Source organism: Lissotriton helveticus, chromosome 10 (genome assembly GCF_964261635.1).
Source record: "Lissotriton helveticus chromosome 10, aLisHel1.1, whole genome shotgun sequence".
Lineage (NCBI taxonomy): Eukaryota > Metazoa > Chordata > Amphibia > Caudata > Salamandridae > Lissotriton > Lissotriton helveticus.
Window position 1 is genome coordinate 434330584 of NC_136071.1, and position 22559 is coordinate 434353142.

The 22559-nt window shown below is 50.3% G+C and overlaps 1 protein-coding gene across 1 annotated transcript in view; it reads left to right on the forward strand.

Annotated features, from left to right (window-relative positions):
- Positions 1-22559, forward strand: part of SEPTIN12 (septin 12) — a 539550-nt gene that overhangs the window by 406115 nt on the left and 110876 nt on the right. Inside the window, exon 10 of the mRNA XM_078662920.1 lies at positions 17512-17608. Within this exon, the coding sequence (XP_078519046.1) occupies positions 17512-17608 (97 nt within the window). The remainder of the gene's footprint in view (positions 1-17511; positions 17609-22559) is intronic.

A 22559-nucleotide genomic window follows, 5' to 3' on the forward strand; every position in this document is an offset into this window, starting at 1 on the left:
GCTAGGATGAGACAAGCTGAACTGAGGATTGAAAGGGAAGAAATTGCCCTGGCCAAAGAGAAGCTTGCCCTGGCAAGAGAGCAGCAGATGAGTGGGCTAGCTCCCACTGGTGGCAGCAATCTCCCAAGAGATAGAGAGAAGGGTTTAGATACTAAACACCTGACTAAAATAGTGCCCCCCTTTAAGCAAGGGGATGATATCCAGAAATGGATGGCTGCTCTGGAGAGGGCCTGCACGGTGCAGAACATTCCCCAGAGTCAGTGGGCAGCTATACTGTGGCTCTCCTTTGATGGTAAAGGTAGAGATAAGCTCCTCACTACAAGAGTGGAGGATGCTAACAATTACCAGGTCCTGAAGAATACACTGGTTGATGGGTTTGGTTTAACCACTGAGCAGTACAGGTTGCTGTTCAGAGACACCCAGAAAACTCAGTCTCAGGACTGGTCTGATTTTGTGGATTGTGCCACTAAGGCTTTGGAGGGCTGGTTGCTGGGTAGCAAGGTTACAGATTACACAGGATTGTATAATCTAATGATGAGAGAACAAATTTTGAACAATTGTCAGAACCAGTTGCTGCACCAGCACCTTGTTGATTCAGATCTGACCTCTCCCCAAGAATTGGGAAAGAAGGCAGACAAATGGGTCAGGACAAGGATCAAGCAGAACCAGAACCAGAACCAGGGTGGTCAGAAGAAAGCAGACCAGAAGGGTAATGTTAAGAATGAGCAAAATGACCAGAAGTCTTCACCAGGTCCCCAACAAACCAAAGAGGGTGGGGGTCAGGCTTCCCAGAAGAAGAAGACTCAAGAAGGCCAGTCAAAAAGGTGGTGCCAGTACTGCAAAAGTAAATCTCACTGGTTTAGTGAGTGCACCAAAAGAGGAGGAGGACAAACTCCTGCCACTACAGCTCCTAAAGCAACTGCACCCCCTAGTACAGTCAGTAGTGGTAGTGTCACTCCCAAGGCATTAGTTGGGTTAACCTTGGGTACTGAGGGGTCTGACAACTTAGTTGGCACACTCACTCAGGCTGTCCTTGTCTGTACAGGGGATATGGATATGTCCCCTGAAATAAGTCCCAATACTTTGGGCAAATACAGGCAGACACCTTTGATTAATGGCAAAATGGCTCAGGCCTATAGGGACACTTGTGCCAGTGTCACCATGGTGACACCTAACTTTGTGGACCCTGGACAGATCATGCCAGGTACTGATTTCCTGGTGACCAATGCCAGCAATGTCACTACTAGTCATAGTGTGGCAATTGTAGCTTTCTCCTGGGGTGGAGTGAAGGGACAAAAGAAAGTTGTAGTCAGTTCAGACCTCCCAGTTGATTGTTTGTTGGGCAATGATTTGGAGTCATCACAATGGTCAGAAGTGGAGCAGAGGACTCACATGGAGATGTTAGGCTTGCCAGCACATGTGCTTGCTGTGACTAGGTCACAGGCCAGAAAATGCCCCACTGAACAGGTGCTGGATCCTGAAATTATGGACCAGACACCTTCCAAGAAGAAGAGCAGTAAGGGTAAGGCTTTGCCTTCCCCCTTGCCCCAGGTTGAGTATCAAGTCTCTGAGGAGGCTGATCTAGAAGAGCTGAGGGAAACTGAGCCTAAAGAGCTTGAACTTGATCAAGTTGAGTTTCTGGGCTCAGGGGGACCCTCCAGAGCAGACCTGGGGAAGGAACAGTTGAGCTGCCCTTCCCTTGAACCCCTCAGACAGCAGGCTGCTGCTGAGGCTGCAGGGAATGCCACAGGTGCCCACAGGGTATACTGGGAAGATGGACTCCTGTACTCTGAGTCAAGAGACCCCAAGCCTGGTGCAACCAGGAGGCTGGTCATCCCCTTGTCTCTGAGAGGTTTCCTTCTCACCTTGGCCCATGAGATTCCCCTTGCAGGTCATTTAGGTCAGACAAAGACTTGGGACAGGCTTGTCTCACACTTTCACTGGCCCCATATGAATGAGAATACCAAGGAGTTTTGTCGCTCATGTGTCACTTGCCAAGCCAGTGGTAAGTCAGGTGGCACAACAAAGGCCCCCCTCATACCACTACCTGTGGTGGGGGTTCCCTTTGAAAGAGTGGGGATTGACATTGTTGGTCCAATGGAACCCCAGACAGCATCAGGACACAAGTTTATACTGGTGGTGGTGGACCATGCCACCAGGTATCCTGAGGCTATTCCCCTTAGGACCACTACAGCCCCTGTAGTGGCAAGAGCCCTAGTTGGAGTGTTCTCCAGAGTGGGTTTCCCTAAGGAGGTCGTTTCTGACAGAGGTACAAACTTCATGTCAGGATATCTGACTGCCATGTGGAAAGAGTGTGGTGTGAACTACAAGTTCACCACACCCTATCATCCACAATGCAATGGGCTTGTTGAGAGATTCAACAGGACCCTGAAAGGGATGATTCATGGACTACCTGAACCTCTTAGGAGAAGATGGGATGTCCTGATCCCCTGCCTCTTGTTTGCTTACAGAGAGGTCCCACAGAAGGGGGTTGGCTACAGCCCTTTTGAGCTTCTGTATGGGCATCCTGTAAGAGGACCCCTGTGTTTGGTGAAGGAAGGATGGGAGAGACCTCTCAAAAAGCCTGCAACCAACATAGTGGACTATGTACTTGGTCTCCGCTCCAGGATGGCTGAGTATATGGAAAAGGCATCTAAAAACCTTGAGGCCAGCCAGGAACTTCAAAAAGCTTGGCATGACCAAAAGGCTGTACTGACTGTGTACCAGCCAGGACAGAAGGTGTGGGTGCTGGAGCCAGTGGCCCCAGCAGCTCTGAAAGACAAATGGTCTGGGCCCCACACCATCATTGAGCAAAAGGGAGAGGTTACCTACTTGGTGGACCTTGGAACTCCCAGGAGCCCTCTCAGAGTGCTCCATGTTAACAGGCTCAAGGCATATGTTGACAGGAAGGACATGAGCTTGCTCATGGCCACAGATGAGGGACAGGAGGAAGAGAGTGACCCTCTCCCAGACCTGCTCACTCAGAATCCTGATGATGGGTCAGTTGATGGTGTTGTCTTTTGTGGCAGCCTCACTGAACATCAGCAACAGGATTGCAGGCAAGTTCTGCAATCCTTTCGACATATGTTCTCTCTGACACCCAGCCAAACTGATTGGTGTACCCATGATGTTGACACTGGAGACAGTCTGCCTGTCAAGAGTAAAATCTACAGACAGCCTGATCATGTTAGAGACTGCATCAAAACTGAAGTGCAGAAAATGTTGGAACTGGGAGTCATTGAGCCCTCAGATAGCCCTTGGGCTAGCCCAGTAGTTCTAGTGCCAAAGCCTCACACCCAGGGTGGTAAGAGAGAGATGAGGTTTTGCGTAGACTACAGAGGCCTCAATGCAGTCACTAAGACTGATGCCCACCCAATACCAAGAGCAGATGAGCTTATAGATAGATTGGCTTCTGCCAACTTCTTAAGCACATTTGATTTGACAGCTGGGTATTGGCAAATCAGGTTAGCTGAGGAAGCCAAACCTAAGACAGCATTTTCTACCCCTGGAGGGCATTATCAATTTGTGGTAATGCCCTTTGGACTGAAAAATGCACCTGCCACCTTCCAAAGGTTGGTGAATCAAGTCCTCACTGGGCTGGATGACTTCTGTGCAGCATATCTGGACGATATTGCTGTCTTTAGCTCCACCTGGGAGGATCACCTGGTCCACCTGAGGAAAGTGTTAGAGGCCCTGCAAAAGGCAGGCCTCACTATCAAGGCCACCAAGTGCCAGATAGGGCAGTCACAGGTTGTATACCTGGGCCACCTTGTAGGTGGAGGCCAGGTTCAGCCACTGGAGAGTAAGATACAGGCCATCAAGGACTGGACTCCTCCAATCACCCAGACTCAGGTTCGAGCTTTCTTGGGCCTGACTGGGTACTATAGGAAGTTTGTCAGAAATTATGGGTCCATAGTGACCCCCCTTAATGACCTGACAAGCAAAAAGATGCCAAAGAAAGTTCAGTGGACAGCAAGCTGTCAGAAAGCATTCAATGACCTAAAGCAGGCCATGTGCACAGCACCTATCCTCAAGAGTCCAGATTACTCCAAGCCATTCATTGTCCAAACAGATGCTTCTGAGTTGGGTGTGGGAGCTGTTCTGTCTCAACTGAATTTTGATGGTAATGATCAGCCTATTGCTTTCATTAGTAGGAGGTTGACACCCAGAGAGAAAAATTGGTCAGCTATTGAGAGGGAGGCCTTTGCTGTGGTCTGGGCCCTGAAGAAGCTGAGGGCCTACTTGTTTGGCACTCACTTCACCATTCAGACAGACCATAAGCCCTTCTTGTGGCTAAATCAGATGAAGGGTGAAAACCCCAAACTGCTTAGGTGGTCCATTTCCCTACAGGGGATGGATTTTACAGTGGAGCATAGACCTGGGACTGATCACAGCAATGCTGATGGGCTCTCCAGGTATTTCCACTTAGAGCAAGAAGACTCACCTGGTCAAGGTTAGCTTATTGTCCCAAAGTTTGGGGGGGGGTCATGTAGGAGAGTAGGGTCTGCAATCCTATGATCACCCAGATTTTTGCTTTTTGCTGCACTGGTTTACGACTTTCCCTGGCTGTGGGCCTGCTAATCAGACCCACAGCCTAGCTGTTCTCTCTATCCAAATTGTACTCAGGTACTGAATTGGCACTGGGCCCTCTCCAAGTCCCTGTACCCAGGGCTGAGGTGCACCCAGAAGTCTCCCAGGGGCTGAAGCATGTATTGTGCCACCCCTGGATTGACTAACTAAAACTGACACAACTGGCTGCACGACAGCTGGGGCAAGGTGGTGTACTCACCCTTTGCTTTAGATATAGTATACCTATATCTAACCCTAAAATGGACACACAGATCTCCTATCAGTCACTCCTATAGCAGGCCTTAACAATCCTGAAGGCAGAGTGCTTGGAATCGTGTGAGATGGTGCTCTAGCATGAGCTGAGCCTGTCTGCGGCTTTCGGGATCCATCCCTTAGCCGTTTCCATGATATCGCATACCATATACTCTTAAGTGCATTATAATCCTCGCGGTTATGTGCCAACTCTGGTATCGCTTTATCAAAACATGTCGAGTAAGGTGTCATACGAATTGGAATACTAACCCCTCGCCAATTCTGGCGACGGGGTTAGCATTCCACCCTTCTAGAGGGACACGACATGCCTGTAACCTATAACCCGGTTAAAAGTCAGACAGAGCCTTAGCATCCACAAAATGGATGCTGCCACCGAGACACAAGTCTGCCCTCCTGCTGCTGGGAGTCCTCCCAGAGCAGGAGATAAGGACAAAGGGTTTCCTGCCAGGGGCGGTGCCAGCACCGTCCCAGACAGGGTTTTGTGTATTGTAGGTAGGCAGGGCTTTAGAGGAAGGTGACTGCACGTGGCACCCCGGTGCTCACTGTGCATAGGCTGGCTGGAACCAGTTCCAGGGTCACTCCAGACCCTGTGCTGGGGAAAAGCCCGCCAAGGAAGTGGGTGTAACCACCCCCCTCCTAGTCCCACCCATAGGGCAGGACTTAGTCGCGTGCCATCCCCTTTTTACAGGATAAAGGTAGAGACTGGCCCCCTTCCAAATCAGATCATCTTTGAATCCTGAAACTACTTTCTGCGAAAGGAACTCAAGACTTCTTCCTAAGATTTCTCCCTTGTGACTAAGGAGTAGTCACCCTGCATCCGCAGGCACCATCTAAGAACACTGCGGTCTGCTGTAAGTCCTTCCTCCGGAATCCGACTGCCCAGCTCGACGAGAACCGGCTTCCCTGGCACCTCTGACCTCTACCCACCTCTACAGCCCAGCTGAGAACCGTGGGTGCGACGAGACCTCAAGGGACCGGCCATCTGCAAGACTGCACGACTTCTTTCCAGCAAGCCCGCCGAGTAATCTACTGGTGAGTGCTTTGGGGTCCGAGAAGCCCCGACTCTGAGCAGCTCCAGCTCCGAAGTGCAGTCCCCCAGCATCTCCACGATCTGCGTGGGGCCCTTCTGCTTTCCGCTGCTCACCGCGTTGTTTGGCTACTAGCCCGTTGGCTTGTGGCCTTCCTGACGACGCCCGACGACATTTCGGCTGCTGGTCTGGTTGCTCCAGACTGGCCCTTGCTCCCTTCCCGAAGAGGAGCACCCCGGACCCTCCTGGTCCACTCAAGACGCCATTTTGAGTCCACCGCGTGGGCTTGAATTAGCCACGGCTTGTTGCCCAATCCTGGGTAACTTCGACGCCAACGACTTCATCCATCGTGGGACAGCTCGCACCTCCATCCTGGTCGCCGACAACGCCTCCTGGTCCGAGAGACTGCAGAGCCCAGCAGCGCCCACTCACCTGACTGCGGTGACTTCGCCCGGTGCCATCCTGGTGCCCACTTAATCACTGGCTAGTGATTCAAGAACTTGGTCCCCTCTGCTTTCAGGTTTTCTTCTTCCTTGATCCAGGCTTGGATCCATCGAACTTTCCTTCACTGGTCGCCTGCCAGCAACTTCTTCCTTCCAGGCTCCCGGTCCGGCAACGAGATTCCCGACGTCTTTTCAGACCTATGCAGCTGCAGCCCCTGGGCTAGGTAACTTCGGCACTTCGGTGTCCCAGCATAGCCTCACTATCCTAGGGTCAGGATCCACTGTCGTTTTCTTCCCACCAGGTCGGGTTCGCCCGTGAACACTAACTTTGTGAATTCTAGCTTCCATAGACTTTGTCCCGCATCCCGCGTGAGAGTGCACACTCTGCACCCGAGTTCCCTAGGCCTCCTGCTAGTAATCTAAAGGTTCAGTAGTCCAGTCCTAGCGATCCCAAAGCCTCTGAGAATCGTTACTTACCTGCTAGTAATTCGCATTCCACTTTTAGCGTATATGGTTTTTCGTGCCCCTCGGGCATTTGTGTAACGTGCTAACTTAAAAGTATTTTCGTAAGAGTTTTGTTGTGTGCTTAGCACCCTGTCCTCATAAAGAGTACAGGGTTGTTGTGATTCTAATAAATACATTGTTTATTTTCATAACACTTGTGTGGTGTCCTTTCACTGGGTGTTCAAGGGGTAATGTGATGGTAAAACAGCTGGCTTAACACGCCCTCTAGAGTCTTAGCCTTAGACTGCTCGTATCCATGCTACTAGGATAGCTGGTCTATAAGGTTGACTTACAACCAATCATCAATAAGGGTTGTTTGGACTGATATATAGTGATCACTAGAATAGTGAGCACTGCACATCAGGCCAACTTCTCACATCCACCCATCCCTCCCCGGAGAGTCTGGTGATCCAGGCCTCCACTTCGCAGTCCGCGTTCCCGTCGGCTCCGCCCGATCGGGAATCAAAGCGGTATGACCAATTTGGTAAAAAGGTCTTTTCCTCTTTGAGCGCTGGACTGCGGTCTTGTAATACCGCGTGCCTCTTGGGCCGCTACACCCACTCCCTGTGGGATACGGTCGAGGAGTGTGTGCCGCAATGCCCCCAGGAAGTGCGGGACAAGCTCACCCGGGCTTTCGTTGAAGGCCGGGATGCGGCGCGGTACTCGATCCGTTGTGGTCTGGACACGACCGACTCGCTGGGACGGGCTATGTCCACGACGGTGGCGATTCGTCGCCATGCTTGGCTGAGATCTTCCAACTTCTCGCCAGACGTCCAAAATACGCTCATGGACATGCCATTTGATGGCAGTCGCCTGTTTGGTGACAAAGCGGACCACGCGCTGGAGCGCTTCAAGGACTCCAGGGTCACGGCCAAGTCCTTGGGTCTTTCGACCCAGCGCCAGCAGACGGGTTCATTTCGCCCCTTTCGTGGCCAAGGGAGGGGCGGTCCCACACGTGCTGCCAGCCACGCGCCGCAGAACGCTCCCCAGCGCGGTGGCGGCCGTGGTTTCCGCCGTGGTGGCGGTAGAGGCCAGCGGCGAGGTCAGTCCACGCCTCCCCCCCTGCTGCATCCAAGCCTTCCTAGTCCGTGCTTTCGGGCTCACGTGACGCCAGTGGGTGGCAGGGTTCGCCATCACCACTCCCGCTGGCGCGCGATAACATCGGACAGGTGGGTGCTGCAGCTCGTTCGAAGGGGCTACGCCCTCCCCTTCGAGTCCACTCCTCCAGCCATGCCACCGCAGAACCACTGTGTGTCGGGGGACCACTTGATACTTCTGCAGGAGGAAGTTACGGCCCTCTTGGCCAAGGGGGCCATCGAGCGCGTTCCTGGGCCAGAAGTAGGGTGTGGTTGCTACTCCCACTACTTTCTGGTGCCCAAGAAGGACAAAGGAGGCCTGCGTCCTATCTTGGACCTACGGAACGTCAACGGCTTCCTCCGGAAGGAGAAGTTCAAGATGTTGACTTTGGCTCAGGTCTTGGCTGCTCTAGACCCACAAGACTGGATGGTAGCGTTGGACTTGCAGGATGCGTATTTTCACATCCCCGTCCTGCCGGCCCACCGGCGTTACCTGCGGTTCATGGTAGGCCACGAGCACTTTCAGTTTATCGTGCTCCCCTTCGGCCTTACCAGCGCCCCACGGGTGTTCACGAAAGTGATGGCGGTGGTCGCAGCTCATCTGCGCCGGTTAGGGGTTTCAGTCTTCCCCTACCTCGACGACTGGTTGTTGAAGGCGGGCTCGCCCCAGACAGTCGTCCGCCACCTTCAGATGACGGCAGACCTCCTGCACGAGCTGGGGTTTTCCATCAATGTGCCGAAATCACACCTGTGTCCCTCTCAAAAGCTCCTTTTCATCGGAGCGGTTCTCGACTCGGCGCAGTTTCGGGTTTATCCCCCGGAACGGCGGGTCCGGGATATTCAGGCTCTGATTCCCATCTTTCAGCCGTTATCCCGGGTTTCGGTCAGGTTGACGCTGCGGCTTCTGGGGCTGATGGCCTCCTGCATCCTACTGGTGCATCACGCCAGGTGGCGGATGCGGGCTCTGCAGTGGGACCTGAAGTTTCAGTAGGCCCAGCATCAGGGCAACCTATCCGACCATGTCCTGATCTCGGAGGGCACTGCGAGACAGTTGCAGTGGTGGCTTACGGACCGCGATTGGGTCAGAGGCAGATCCCTCTCCCTTCCCCAACCGGAGAACGTGGTTGTGACGGACGCGTCCCTCCAGGGCTGGGGTGGCCACTTGGGAGAGGCGGAGATCAGAGGCATCTGGTCTCCGGCGGAGTCCCGGTTCCATATCAACCTGTTGGAGCTGCGGGCGATTCGCCTAGCACTGAAGGCATTCCTCCCCTTTGTCAACGGGAGTGTAGTGCAGGTGTTCACGGACAACACCACCGCCATGTGGTACTGCAACAAACAGGGCGGTGTGGGGTCGTGGACCCTTTGCCAGGAGGCTCTGCGTCTCTGGCAATGGCTGGAACGTCAGGGCGTGACTCTGACGGTTCAACACCTGGCAGGTTCTCTGAACGCCAGGGCGGACGAACTCGGCCGTCGGTGCTCGGTGGATCACGAATGGCGTCTGAACTCGGACGTGGCGAGAGGCCTCTTTCAGCAATGGGGAGAGCCTTGGTTAGATCTATTCGCCACAGAAGAGAATGCGCAATGTCATCAGTTCTGCGCGTTGGAGTTTCCAAGACGGCACTCGCTCGGCGACGCCTTTCGGCGCGAGTGGAGTTGCGGTCTGTTGTACGCCTTTCCGCCTATACCACTTCTGCCCAGAGTGCTGAAGAAGATCAGGCGCGACCGGGCCCAAGTTATCCTTGTGGCTCCGGACTGGGCTCGAAGATACTGGTATCCCGAGCTACTCAGCATGACAGTCGGTCCCTCGATCCGCCTGCCCCTTCAGGAGGACCTTCTGTCGCAGCAGCAGGGGACGGTCCTCCACCCGAACCTGTCCAGTCTCCACCTCCATGCTTGGAGATTGAGCGGCGGCAGTTGAGGCCATTTGACTTGCCTCCTGAAGTCTGTGATGTAATTCTGGCAGCCAGGCGTCCCTCCACGAAGTCGGTATACGCCTGCCGGTGGAACAGATTTGTGGCATGGTGCACAGCAAAGGCTGTGGATCCCCTTTCTGCCCCTCTGTCTGAGGTTCTCCTCTTCCTCCTTTCCCTTGCCCAGCAGGGCTCTGCTCTGGGCACTATCAAGGGCTATCTTTCTGCCCTTTCCGCCTTCTTGAGGCTACCTGATCAGCCATCTTTATTCAAGTCCCCTATTGTGTTACGATTCTTGAAGGGCATCACGCACATGTATCCCCCAACTCCGTTCGTGATGCCTCAGTGGGACTTGAACCTGGTCTTGACTTTCCTGATGTGCGCTCCCTTTGAGCCCCTTCATTCCTGTCCTCTCCGTCTTCTCACTTTAAAGACGGCCTTCCTGGTAGCCATCACCTCTGCCAGGAGAGTGAGTGAGCTCCAGGCTCTTTCTGTTAAACCTCCTTTCTTGTCTGTTCATCCTGATAAGGTGGTCCTTCGGACTAGACCTTCTTTCCTGCCCAAGGTAGTCTCTGCTTTTCACATTGGGCAGTCCATCACCTTGCCCTCCTTCTTCCCGCCTCCGCATCCTTCAAAGGATGAAGAGCGGCTCCATCGTCTGGACCCAAAACGTGCGCTTTCGTTTTACATGGATCGCACACGCCAGTTCCGGGTGGATGACCAACTGTTTGTTGGCTACGTGGGTGAGAAGAAGGGAAGGGCGGTGCAGAAACGAACCATCTCTCGGTGGGTCGTCCTGTGCATCAAAGCATGCTACTCTTTGGCTCGGAAGGAGCCTCCTGTTGGGCTGAGGGCCCATTCCACTCGGGCCACGGCGGCTACTACTGCCCTGGGCCGGGGAGTCCCTTTGCAGGACATTTGCCAGGCGGCCACGTGGGCCTCGCTGCACACCTTTGCGAGGCACTACTGCCTGGACAGTCAAGTCCGGAGGGATGGCTTCTTTGGCCGTTCGGTCCTCCAGGACTTTCTGGTGTAGGTTTGTATTGGTTCGCAGACCCACCACCGGGGTTGGTATTGCTGGGGTATCTATTCTAAGGTAAGGAATCTAATACTAACCTGTTTCTTTCAGATGAACAAGTTACTTACCTTCGGTAACGATATATCTGTAAGAAACAGTAGTTAGTATTAGATTCCTTACCGCCCCACCCATCCTCCCCGTTCTGCGAACTGATACCTAGGGTTAAGGACATCCCTTTCAGGGCCCTAGTTTCAAATGGCACCAGTGTTAGTTCTCACATGGCTCTGCGTGTTCTGGCGCGGAAAAGCTGTGTGCAAAGAACTGACGTCAGCGCGCGGAGGCGGCGTCTATATACTCCAGCGACGTCATCACGGCGCACGACGCCGACGACGCGGAGCCGCAGGGGACGCCTGCAGACGACGCCTACCGACGCGCAGGGGTACTGCTACGCAAAAGTTTCCGGATCCAGACTGACGCCTGGGGATATTCTACGGTAAGGAATCTAATACTAACTACTGTTTCTTACAGATATATCGTTACCGAAGGTAAGTAACTTGTTCGTCAGCGCCAGCCTGCCTTACTGGGCATCCCAAGCCAGATTCTGTAGTTACCCAGGCGGCACAGAAGAATTCTAGGAATCCGTCATCTCCATTGTCAGCTCCACCAGACAAGGAGGGCAGGAAACTAGACAGTATTGGCAAACGCTTTTCCACCACGTCGGCCATGACTGTGAAAGTGGCCAATTCCATTGCGCTACTAGGCCGCTACAACAGGCAATTGTGGGAGGATATTGCTCTGTATCTGGCGGAACTACCTGACACTGTAAAAGAGGAAGTCCAATCACTCCTTAAGGAGGGCCAAACATAAGCATCAGAACTTATTGACTGTGCGATGGATGTTGCAATGACCGGCTTCAGACAACTGGCAGGGGCTGCGGTCTTGAGAAGGCAAGGGTGGCTTAAGGCTACATCCTTTCGCCAAGAATTCCAAACTAAGGTACTGGACATGCCTTACGACGGACAACACCTCTTTGGAGAGAAAATCGATGAGGCTCTACAAACCATCAAAAAAGATACGGACACAGCAAGGGCGCTTGGCACTCTACAGTTTAGGAACCAGTCCTTTCGAGGGAGCAGAGGTAGAGGTCAGTCCTCTTACAGAGGATCTTACCAGAACAAATCCACATACTCCTATAATCAAGGCCGATCGCAATACCAACAGCAGCAACAAGGTCGCCAGACCTCGTATGGATGGTCCAACTACAGGGGAAAAAGCCAAAGGAAACCCACTGGCGGACGCCAATGACCGTTTCCAACAGCCAGTCCATCCACAATCTCATTTTTTCAGACTTGGAGGAAAACTGACACACTTCCTCGACAATTGGAGATCAATTACAACAGATCGGTGGGTGCTCCAATTGATCCGATTTGGACATTCGTTGGAATTCAAATCAATTCCCCCGACAACTCCTCCTCGCAAACTTCACCACAGGACTTTACGATTACTCCTTCAAGAGGTCTCTTCAATGTTGAAGAAAGGAGCAATAGAGCGAGTACCATCAGCGCACAGAGGAAAGGGATTTTATTCCCGCTTCTTTCTGATACAAAAGAAAGGAAGAAATGGAGGCCCATCTTAAACCTCAGGGCATTCAACGCATTCCTGAAGAGTCAATCGTTCGTATGGTTACGATCCAGGAGATCTTGGGGTCACTAGAGGAAGGGGACTTTATGACGTCTCTAGATCTGCAAGACGCATACTACCACATCCCTATTCACAAAGGCCACAGGAAATTCCTCAGATTCGCAGTGGCGGGTCAACACTATCAATTCTGTGTCCTCCCATTCGGCCTCAAATCGGCACCTCGGATATTCACCAAGTGCCTCTCCCCAGTGGCGGCTTTCCTACGACAGCATGGACACCAAGTCTTCCCATACCTGGACGACTGGCTGGTGAAAGCACCATCTATGAAAGGCGCAACCAAGTCCTCCAGCGCCTGTCTCAATCTTTTCCAGCATCTGGGCCTGACGCTCAATCACGAGAAGTCTACTCTACACCCCTCCCGAGTTCTTACCTTTCTCGGGGCAACATTGAATACGGAATGTTCAAAAGCATTCCCATCTCAGGAGAGGAAGCACAAGCTTATCACTCTGGCCACCGCAGTAGCCTCGAAGAAAACCTGACTGGTCCGTACTTTCAAGTACCTCTAGGGGATGATGTCCTCGTGTATCCTGCTTATTCCCCACTGTCGGCTCAGAATGCGCCCACTGCAGGAGGCATTGACAAGGCAATGGACTCAAAGCACAGGTTCTTTCGAGGATCGCATTGTGATAACTCAACAAATGACCAAGGCCTTGCTCTGGTGGAGGTCACCCAAGAACCTCTCGCAAGGGCTACCATTCCTGCTTCCTGCATCTCCACATGTGATAACTACGGATGCCTCCCTAGAGGGATGGGGAGCGGTCCTCCAAGAGTTGCAGATCAGCGGCAGGTGGACGGACCAGGAGAAGCAGCTCCATATCAACCTCCTAGAGCTGAGGGGAGTTTTTCTATCTCTGCAGGCTTTCCTACCGCGCATCAAGAACTCCCCAGTGCTTGTCAGGACCGACAACACGACGACAATGCACTACTTGAACAAACAGGGAGGAACGCGTTCGCTCACACTATCTCGCGAATCGCAGAAAATCTGGAACTGGCTTGTGCTCCACAGTATCACATTAACAGCGGAGTATGTCCCAGGCAAGGACAATGTCATAGCAGATGATCTAAGCAGACAGAGATCGATGTCCCACGAATGGGAGCTCAAACAAGAAGTGCTAAATCACATCTTTTCGGAATGGGGGACACCGCAGATCGACCTATTTGCCACCAGGGAGAACGCCAAATGCCGCTACTTCGCAAGTTGGCATCCCCAGTTAAGGTCCCTCGGAAATGCATTTTCCATCGCCTGGCTCAACGTGTTTGCGTACGCCTTTCCGCCATTCCCCCTGATACCAAGAGTCCTCAGGAAAATTAAAACAGAGCACTGCACCCTGATTCTGATTGCCCCATTCTGGCCGAGACAGCATTGGTTCACGGACCTCCATCGCATCTCAGTTCACCCGCCAATCCGTCTGGGTCAACATCCATCCCTGCTCACGATGTCCAACGGCCAAGTCCAACACCCGAATCTGAAACCACTCGGATTGTCGGCTTGGCTCCTGAGTACAGAGAGTTCTGCCAACTAGACATCCCGCAGGAGTGCAAAGATGTCCTCGCGAAGGCACGTGCAGAGAGCACAAACAAAACCTATTCCTTAAAGTGGAAACGCTTTTGCATTTGGTCTAAGGACAAAGGCCTACATCCCTTTCAGGCTACTCCGGAGCAGTTACTACCATATCTGCTACTCCTGGCACAGTCGGGACTTGCGCACGCCTCCATCAGAGTTCATCTGGCGGCGATTTCCCGGTATACAAGAACTTCAAAAGGGCCCTCGCTCTGGTCACACAGGTTAATAAAACAATTCCTTAAGGGACTCTACAGAGCCTTTTCTCGGCCACGAAGGGTTCCACCAACATGGCATCTCAATGTGGTCCTCAACCAATTGATGAAACACCCGTTCGAGCCCATTCACAGAGCAGATGTCAAATACATCTCCTGGAAAACAGCACTCCTACTGGCGCTGACCTCAGCAAGAAGGGTCAGCGAGCTGCAGGCTCTTTCCATACAAAATCCCTTCATGCAGTTTAAGGAAGACAGAGTGGTTTTAAGAACTAATCCTCGGTTTATTCCTAAGGTCCCGTCGGACTTCCATTTAAATGAGCCTGTAGTCCTCCGCTCATTCTTCCCAAATCCCAGCACTGCAGCTGAAAGAACCATCCACTCTTTGGACCTGAAGAGGTGTCTTAAATTTTATCTTTATAAGACCAAACACTTCAGGAAAACGAATCAGCTTTTCATCGCTTTTAGTAGACCGAGGAAAGGCATGCCGCTTTCCAAACAAAGTATCTCAAGATGGATATTTTCGGCAATTGCCTTTTGCCACGACAAAGCCGGGCGGCCATTGCACTCCAAGGTACGAGCTCATTCTACGAGAGCTGTGTCCACATCGGCAGCACTGTTCGCTGGGGTGCCATTACTGGACATTTGCAGGGCTGCGACTTGGAAGTCACCGCATACCTTCACCAGACACTGCTGCCTGGATACGGAACTGATGCAGGATGCAGCAGTAGGCCAGGCTGTGCTTCTCCATCTATTCCAGTAAGGTGAGCCTTCCTCCTTCCCGCCATCCTTCGCTGGTATGCACATTTATTTACTTATTCTTATTTGTTGATGGTTCTTAGTCGCATGATATGTAATATCTACTGACTGCTATATGCTATTCCATCAGAAATGTGCATAATGTATTGCTTGCTACTCTGATTCAGGCATGTGAATCTATGAAAGACACCCATAATACTGGATAAGAAATGCGTTACTTACCTGTATCCAGTATTGGTGTATTTCATAGATTCACATGCAACCCTCCCGCCTCCCCTGGAAGGACTCACTTCTTTCTCTAACAGTATTACGCCTACCTAGCTTGGTGCGTACGAAAATCTGAGAGACTGAGGCTCCTGACAGGAAGGTTCTAGAGGGAGGTGGTAGCTGATTGGCTACCTTCTGGAGTTTGGTCCTTTTTACAAAAGGACATAGATAGGCTACTAAGGCGAGGCCTTTAGCCCTATTTTTCTCTATGTATGTCTATAGGACATTACTTTTCTATGTACCGGAGACTCCCGTCTCGACAACGGGGAATGATTCAGGCATGTGAATCTATGAAAGACACCAATACTGGATAACTGCAGTTACAGGTAAATAACGCTTTTCTTTTGCACTGAGTAGAAAAAGTAATCTAGAAAATAATCTGTAAAGTAACCAAAAGTAATCCAACAGTAATTCTCACTGTATTGAAAGAATTTACAAACCTGTAACAAAGTCATTTTGATTCAGCTTGCTTGTATTGTTGAACCTGCCTTGAAAATGATCAAATACATTTACCTGTGCCAGGCTTGCTTGGTTCTAGGAAATAAATATAACTAAATAATATTTTCATGTAAATCGAATTGGTCTGAGTTCAGTCTTTGAGTGTGTGAAATCATTTCTTGCCTGGGTGTGTTCATTAAATGCTTAACACTACCCTCTGATAAAGCCTGACTGCTCTCCCACATTACCACAAATAGAGGGTAAGGTGCTATCTACTTTTACTCTGCCTACCTTTGGGGTTCCACTCGACTCTGTGCACACTATACCTCATTTTGGTATAGTATATACAGAGGCAGCTTCCTACAAACGTGAAACAATTTGTGGTAGCTGACACTCACAATAGGTGCCCAGATTGCATCTGGGATGTAAATGGAAGTTGGTGCCTAAAATGAGATTAGCAGCCTTAACGTAATCAGGGCTTAGTATTTTCACTTCCTTAGGATATGACTGTGTTCCCTGCCAACCCCTCTCTCCCTTAGGCGTACAAAATACAATGTTGTGGTGTGTGCCATTCTCTAGGCTAGCTTGTAGCTCCTGCCAGCTTTAAAGTTAAATATTGTCTTAGTCGAGAAAAGAGCATATGTTCCAAGTTACAGACCTACATATCTACACGACTGTTCTGCAGTACTTGCTCCTACAAACTGTTCACTGGTGTACTTAGCTTAACCCTTTTTGTATTTTCATTGAACCCTAGTCCGAGATGTGGGTCACTAATGGAGTGATCACTTCTACTGGACAGTCACACCTCCTAGCAGCAGCAATAGGTCTGCAAAAGTTGCCATTAGGCTTCAGACTGTTGCTCCATTGAGGAAATAAAGGTTGCATAGAATTCTCCATATACAATAGGCCCAATGTCAAATTATTGGGAAGGTTTATTTAGAAATGTTTTTCTTTGGATTCTTCTTAAATTCACAAGCAACCATTATTGTTCTCCCTGGCCCTCAGTAAGTATTCACAGCCTTTGGTGCTGCGAGGACTACTCATCCTAGAATAGGGGTGTAAGTTGGTGTCACCCTCACTATTGTAAAGCGTCCCTCTGTGGGAGAGAGTCAAACACACAGCTGCAAGCACACCACTTCTGTTGAAAGTTCTGCCCTCCAAGATGACAATTTGCAGTTAGTTATGTACTTGTAAATTAAGTTGTAGATAAATAACTTCCCCGTTCTACATGTGCTAGCCCTGTTGGCCCGAGAGGTTGCATGCAACTTGCAGGGTGGTCATGGGAAGCTATTGTTCATAAACTTCACATTCGAATGCCCTTTTTTGTACAAAAAAATGATTTGGAACATCAGTCCCTCCATCACCACTTCTCTTCAGTTAAAATGTGTAGGATGTCGTTGCCCTATGGGCCCAGTGGATTGCATACACCTATAGAACGGCTTTCTTCCTCGGCCAGGCACACACAGGCCTGCATCCTGCCTTATTTACACTGTCACGTCTGGCAGGCATAAATATCCAGCTCAGCCCGTGCACAGAGCCCTTTGAGGGAGAGGGTGGGCCTGTGCCCTCTGCTGAGGCGCAGAAGTCTCTCTCGAGCCCAGCATGGGAACGAGCACCCTGGGGAGTAAAAAACGAAGGGTGCGCACTCCTGTATGTCTACGAAGGAGGGCACATGAGGGTGGACGTGGGCGTGGTTCATCAGCAGACATAAGACCCTTTGACTTAAGTGCACACTCTGCTCTCCTGCAGGAAAAGATCCCCTTCGCTGTGGTGGGAACAGACCAGGAGCATCAGGTGAACGGGAAGATGGTGCTGGGCCGGAAGACCAAGTGGGGCATTATTGAAGGTGAGGCTCTCTTGCACGGAGCACCACACTCCGGTGGGATTTTCTGCTTGGGTGCCACATGCACAAGGGATAGGCTGATATGCTGCTCATTGTTTGCTGCACGGTAAAAATAAATGTCTGTTTGTGACGGGGACGGATTGGTTTGTAGGAAGGAGAAGCAGCAGTGGGTATTTCGAAGCCTTCCTCTGGTCTGGGGTTTTCCCTGATGTGGTGAAGATAAGTTAGCCATGTGTTGGAGGATTTAAGAGCTCTTGACTCTCCAGCTGTCTCCCACACACACTTTCTTCTGTCTAACTGGCAGTTCGAGGGAAAACACCTGTAAAGCCCTCTCCAGCTCTCCTCACGCGGGCATTCCTTTCTGTCAGACAACACCCCCAGCTCAGCCTCAGACATGCACACCCGTGCCTGCCCAGAGCCGCAGCACCGTGAAGAGGCGCATTGTCCGCACTAAGCGCATACCTCTCAAGCTGTCACAGTAGCAATGAGGGTTCTCTGACATTGAAATACTGTTGCTAGCTTCAACTTTCATCTGAAATACTTTGGATTGAATAGGTATTTGGAATGTCACGGTATGAAACGCCCTTTCTTTTACTAAAAATGAAGGTTTAACTATCTAGATGAGATACAGCAGGTACACGCTGTGCACAGTATAGACTGGGGTGCAACTTTTAAAGGGGTGCAGGGTGCGTTAAACTGCATGCATGGAAGATCGCTGAGTGCAGGGCTGCTCGGGGAACAGCCTTTACAACGCATCATTTACCAGGCAATACCTTTACCACGTATTGTCTTTAGCATGCCTTTACAACACAAATATAGGTCTATACCAGGTAAGGGAAACCGCTTTTTATATATAATATACACACACTTGGTATTAAGGGTTATGGAGTAGGTAAGGGTATAGGGTGATTTTAGGGTTTAGGGTTGGGTAAGGGTATTGGATTGTAAGTGTGTTTTTAGGGTTTAGGAGTGGGTAAAGGCATTGGGTGGTAAGAATGTTTATAGGGGTGGGAAAGGGTTTAGGGTGGTAAGGGTGTTTTTGTGGTTTAGGGGTGGCTATGGGTATTGGGTGGCAAAGGTGTTTTTAGGGTTTAGGGGCGAGTAAGGGTATTGAATGGTAAGGGAGGATTTAGGAAGGGGTAAGGGTATTGTCTGGTAAGGGTATATGTTTAGGGTCATTGCGTTTAGGTGTTAGTGGTCCTTAAGGGGAAAGTGTGTGTGTGTGTGTGTGTGTGTGTGTGTATATACACACACGCACGCACACGAACACATACATATTTATTTATTTATTTATTTATTGCCATTTATAAAGCGCGACAAATACCCGCAGGCGTCTCGGCAGGATGATCACACAAGACCATGTCCTGAGGGGACCTCCAAAACTTAGGGAGCGAAACGCGTCAACAGCATTTGGGCCAAGAAAATTGGATTTAAAATCTTTGCAGAATACTTTGATGGGAGGGCAAGAGTGATGAGCAGCTGGGTCCTCTACTTTATTGTCCATTCCTAGCCATTTTCTACATTCATAGTGGGTTTTTGTGACTGCTGTATTCATTGTTTTACCACGTGTATGAATTTAATCATGTGGACTGGTGTCCTAACATATTATTTAGACTGTTTTATTATGATTTGAATTTTTACAATTGACTCAATATTTCATCAATGTTTTTGTACTATTTTGGGTTGCACTTACGGTCCCTCACTTTAGTGTAAGCACATTAGTTCACGATTGAAGAGTGGCCATTCTCTTTAAACACTTTTTGAGAACTGTACTGACATTCAAAAACTGTACTCTGTTCCATGGTGTTTATAAATGAACTATATAAAAAGAATATAATTGGTTCATTGAATGTTTTTATGCAATTCATATGCGAGGATTGAGAGAATTTTCAATTTTTCCCTCTCAGTTTAAATCTTTGATGTCAACAGGGGGGGGGTTACTTTTTTCAATGTACATACTTTTAGAAAGTTGGTATTTTACTACCTACAGCCTCTAGCAACCCTTTTCTGTGATAATCTCCTATGGCAGCATGTTGGGAAGTTACATAGCTCTCGGGAACGGGTGCAAAAGACCTAGGCTGGTAGTAGGTGTGACCCCCTTCCAACATGATAGCCTGGGGGGATGTGGCCACAAACTGTGCAAGCTTCAAAGGGGCAGCCCCCGTCATAGGAAGATGTAACCCACACCTAGACCTGCCATTGTCTAAGTAGTTGGAATGGCACCAAACCCAGTGGGGGAAAAATCTGTCCCAGAACTGATTTTGCAAGGGGTCCTCATTTCTCCAGTATTGGATCTTTCATAGATTCACATGCTTTAACTATTTTCCGTCACTGAAATGGGAGTCCCACAGTAGAACTAGAAGGCAGTACAATGTTAAACATTGCCTAGAAAGTGTAGAGAAGTTTCACCTTAGTGACCTATCTCTATCATTTAAAAAGAACCATATACCAACCAATCAGGTTGCAGCACCTTCTAGACCACTCTTCTCCGAGACATCCTTAACTTACATATTCTACCGCACATTGTGTGAAGTGAGTCTCCATTGAGCTCTACTTAGTTGAACTTTATCTTTCCTAAATTACTTAAGAATTACCAAAAATACAGTTTTTACTACCAACAACCTACCACCTGCTCGAGAAATCTTAATCCCTACAATGTCATAAAAGGACTTTTCAGGCGATGAGGAACCTGTGAGGAAAAATAGAATACTCTCAGAAGATCAGCATAAGGACTGTATATATTGTCTCTGAAGATCAGTATAAAGACTGCATATACTGTCTCTACCCATTTCACAAGGTAAAGGATTGTAAAATATACTGTACATTTTCCTCCAAAATTTAAAAGAGAGAGCTGAGATTGGCATTTAAGCTTTTTAAGCCATAATAACAAAGGGACCACCGTTTCTGAAGAAGATAGTGAGGATTCCTCTTCATCTACTAAAAAGTTTCAGAAAAGAGAGCGGTCAGAAGGTCAACTGCTTCAAGATCCTAAAAAGGCTTTGAAAAAAGACCACCATGGTTCTTGAAAAGAGCGAAGTCCAGCTGAAAAATGCTCTCATAAGGATAAGAAACAAGAATTCTCCTCAGAAAAATCAAGATCTGAACCGACCAAATCAGCTGCTTTTCAAATGAAAAATAAAACCTCCTTCTGATAGATACATCTGCCGTGTGGATTCCTCACCTTGTGAATATCCCCCTTGCGTCAGCAACATTCAGAAATTCTTTTCGTAGCTTCGCGCCGATGTGGGCTTGGACGTCATAGAGACACGGCATCGCTCGCGACTCTGCTGACGTCACCGACGCCCATAATAGGCCCACGCCGGCGTGATGACATCAGTTCCCTTTTTTCCGCGACGTCGACGCTAACGGTTTCGGGAATCTCAGTAGCTTTACTGTGACTTTGTTTCGATTTTCTATGTTTCCTGCTTCTTTGTTTCGCGACAATGTCAAAAAAGACCGGTTTCAAGCCCTGCAGGGAGTGCGGAAAAATGATGTCCATCACGGATCCGCACGAGGACTGTATTTGGTGCTTAAGCTCCGATCACGACGTGGATGGATGTACATCTTGTCGTAAGATGAATCCGAAGGCCCTGCAGGAGAGGGAAACTAAACTGCTTGTGGCAAAGCTAAAGGGCGACAAGGGTAAGAAGACTTCAAGATCCCGCTCGAGGAGGACGAAGTTGAAGTCGAGGTCGAAGTCAAGGTCCCGATCTCAAGAGGGTTCGGCCTCGAAGTCCTCTTCGGACCATGCTTCAAGATCAAGAAAGAAGCACAGGAAGAGGAGGCATGAGTCTCGACGTCACTCGGGTGAGAGGTCGAGGTGGCCCAGGAGGGTTCGTTCGAATGTGGTCCCGCCGCAGGAGACTCCGGATCAGGAAGGTGAGGCTTCGCCTTCGAGGTCGCAGATACCCTCTCCTGCTCCGGAGTCCAACCCATCTCCGGCGCCGTCTCTGGCTCGAGAGGAGGAAGAAGTAGTCCCTGTGGAAGATGAGGAATCTGCGCATGTGGTTGAGCCGGATTCAATCCCACCTCGAGGTCAGCCTGAGGGTGTTCAACCACCTTTTCCAGCACCAGACCAAGACCCTTCAGCGTTCCTGAACGCTATGTATGGTGTATTTTCAAGGCGTGGTACCCCTCTGGTGCACCTTCGGGTCCCATGGGTCCTCTGGCTTTCAATTTGGGTGTTCCACATTCTTATGCCCCGGCACCGTTTATGCCGTTTATGCCAGCCCCATCGACGCCGTGGCAGTTCCCGACTTCGCCGAGGTCATCACCGGCTTGTCCGAAGTCGACGACTCCGATGCCAGCTTCGCCCGCTCCAAGTAGACATCGAGAGCATTCAGCTGCGCCATCGAATTCGGTACCGACGTCGGTTCCGGCTCCGTCGGAGTCGATTGTGGATCCGGTGCCGAGGCGTGTAAAGGAGAGGTCCAGGAGAGAAGCACAACGCCTCTTGGAGGAACAAAGTTATGCCGACTCTAGCCCTGACTTTGAGGAAGGTGAGCTGGGTGAAGATTGTTTTGAAGAGCTGGCTGATGCCAGTGGCCTGGATTTTTCCCCGGAGTGGGAATTGCCATCAGGGCATGATGCGCCTTCAAAGGATGTCCAGCCATATCATGTGGTGATGAGAAAGGCTGCGGGACTTTTAAATTTGACGTTACCAACGGTTGAATTTAAGTCAAACCTTCTTTCAGAAGTTCTTCACTCACCGAGTTCTGCTGTGGAGCCTTTACTTCCATTTAATGAGGCTTTAACTGAGCCCATTATGGCGGTATGGAAAAAGCCTCTCTCTGCACCTGCTGTATCCAAGAGTGTGGCTAGGAGGTATAGGGTTGCTCCAGAAGACCCTGCATTCTTGACATCTCACGCTTCTCCAGAGAGTCTGGTGATTCAGGCTGCGTGTTCTAAGAAGTCTATAAGAGCAGTTCCCCAGGTTCCTGGAGACAAGGAGGCC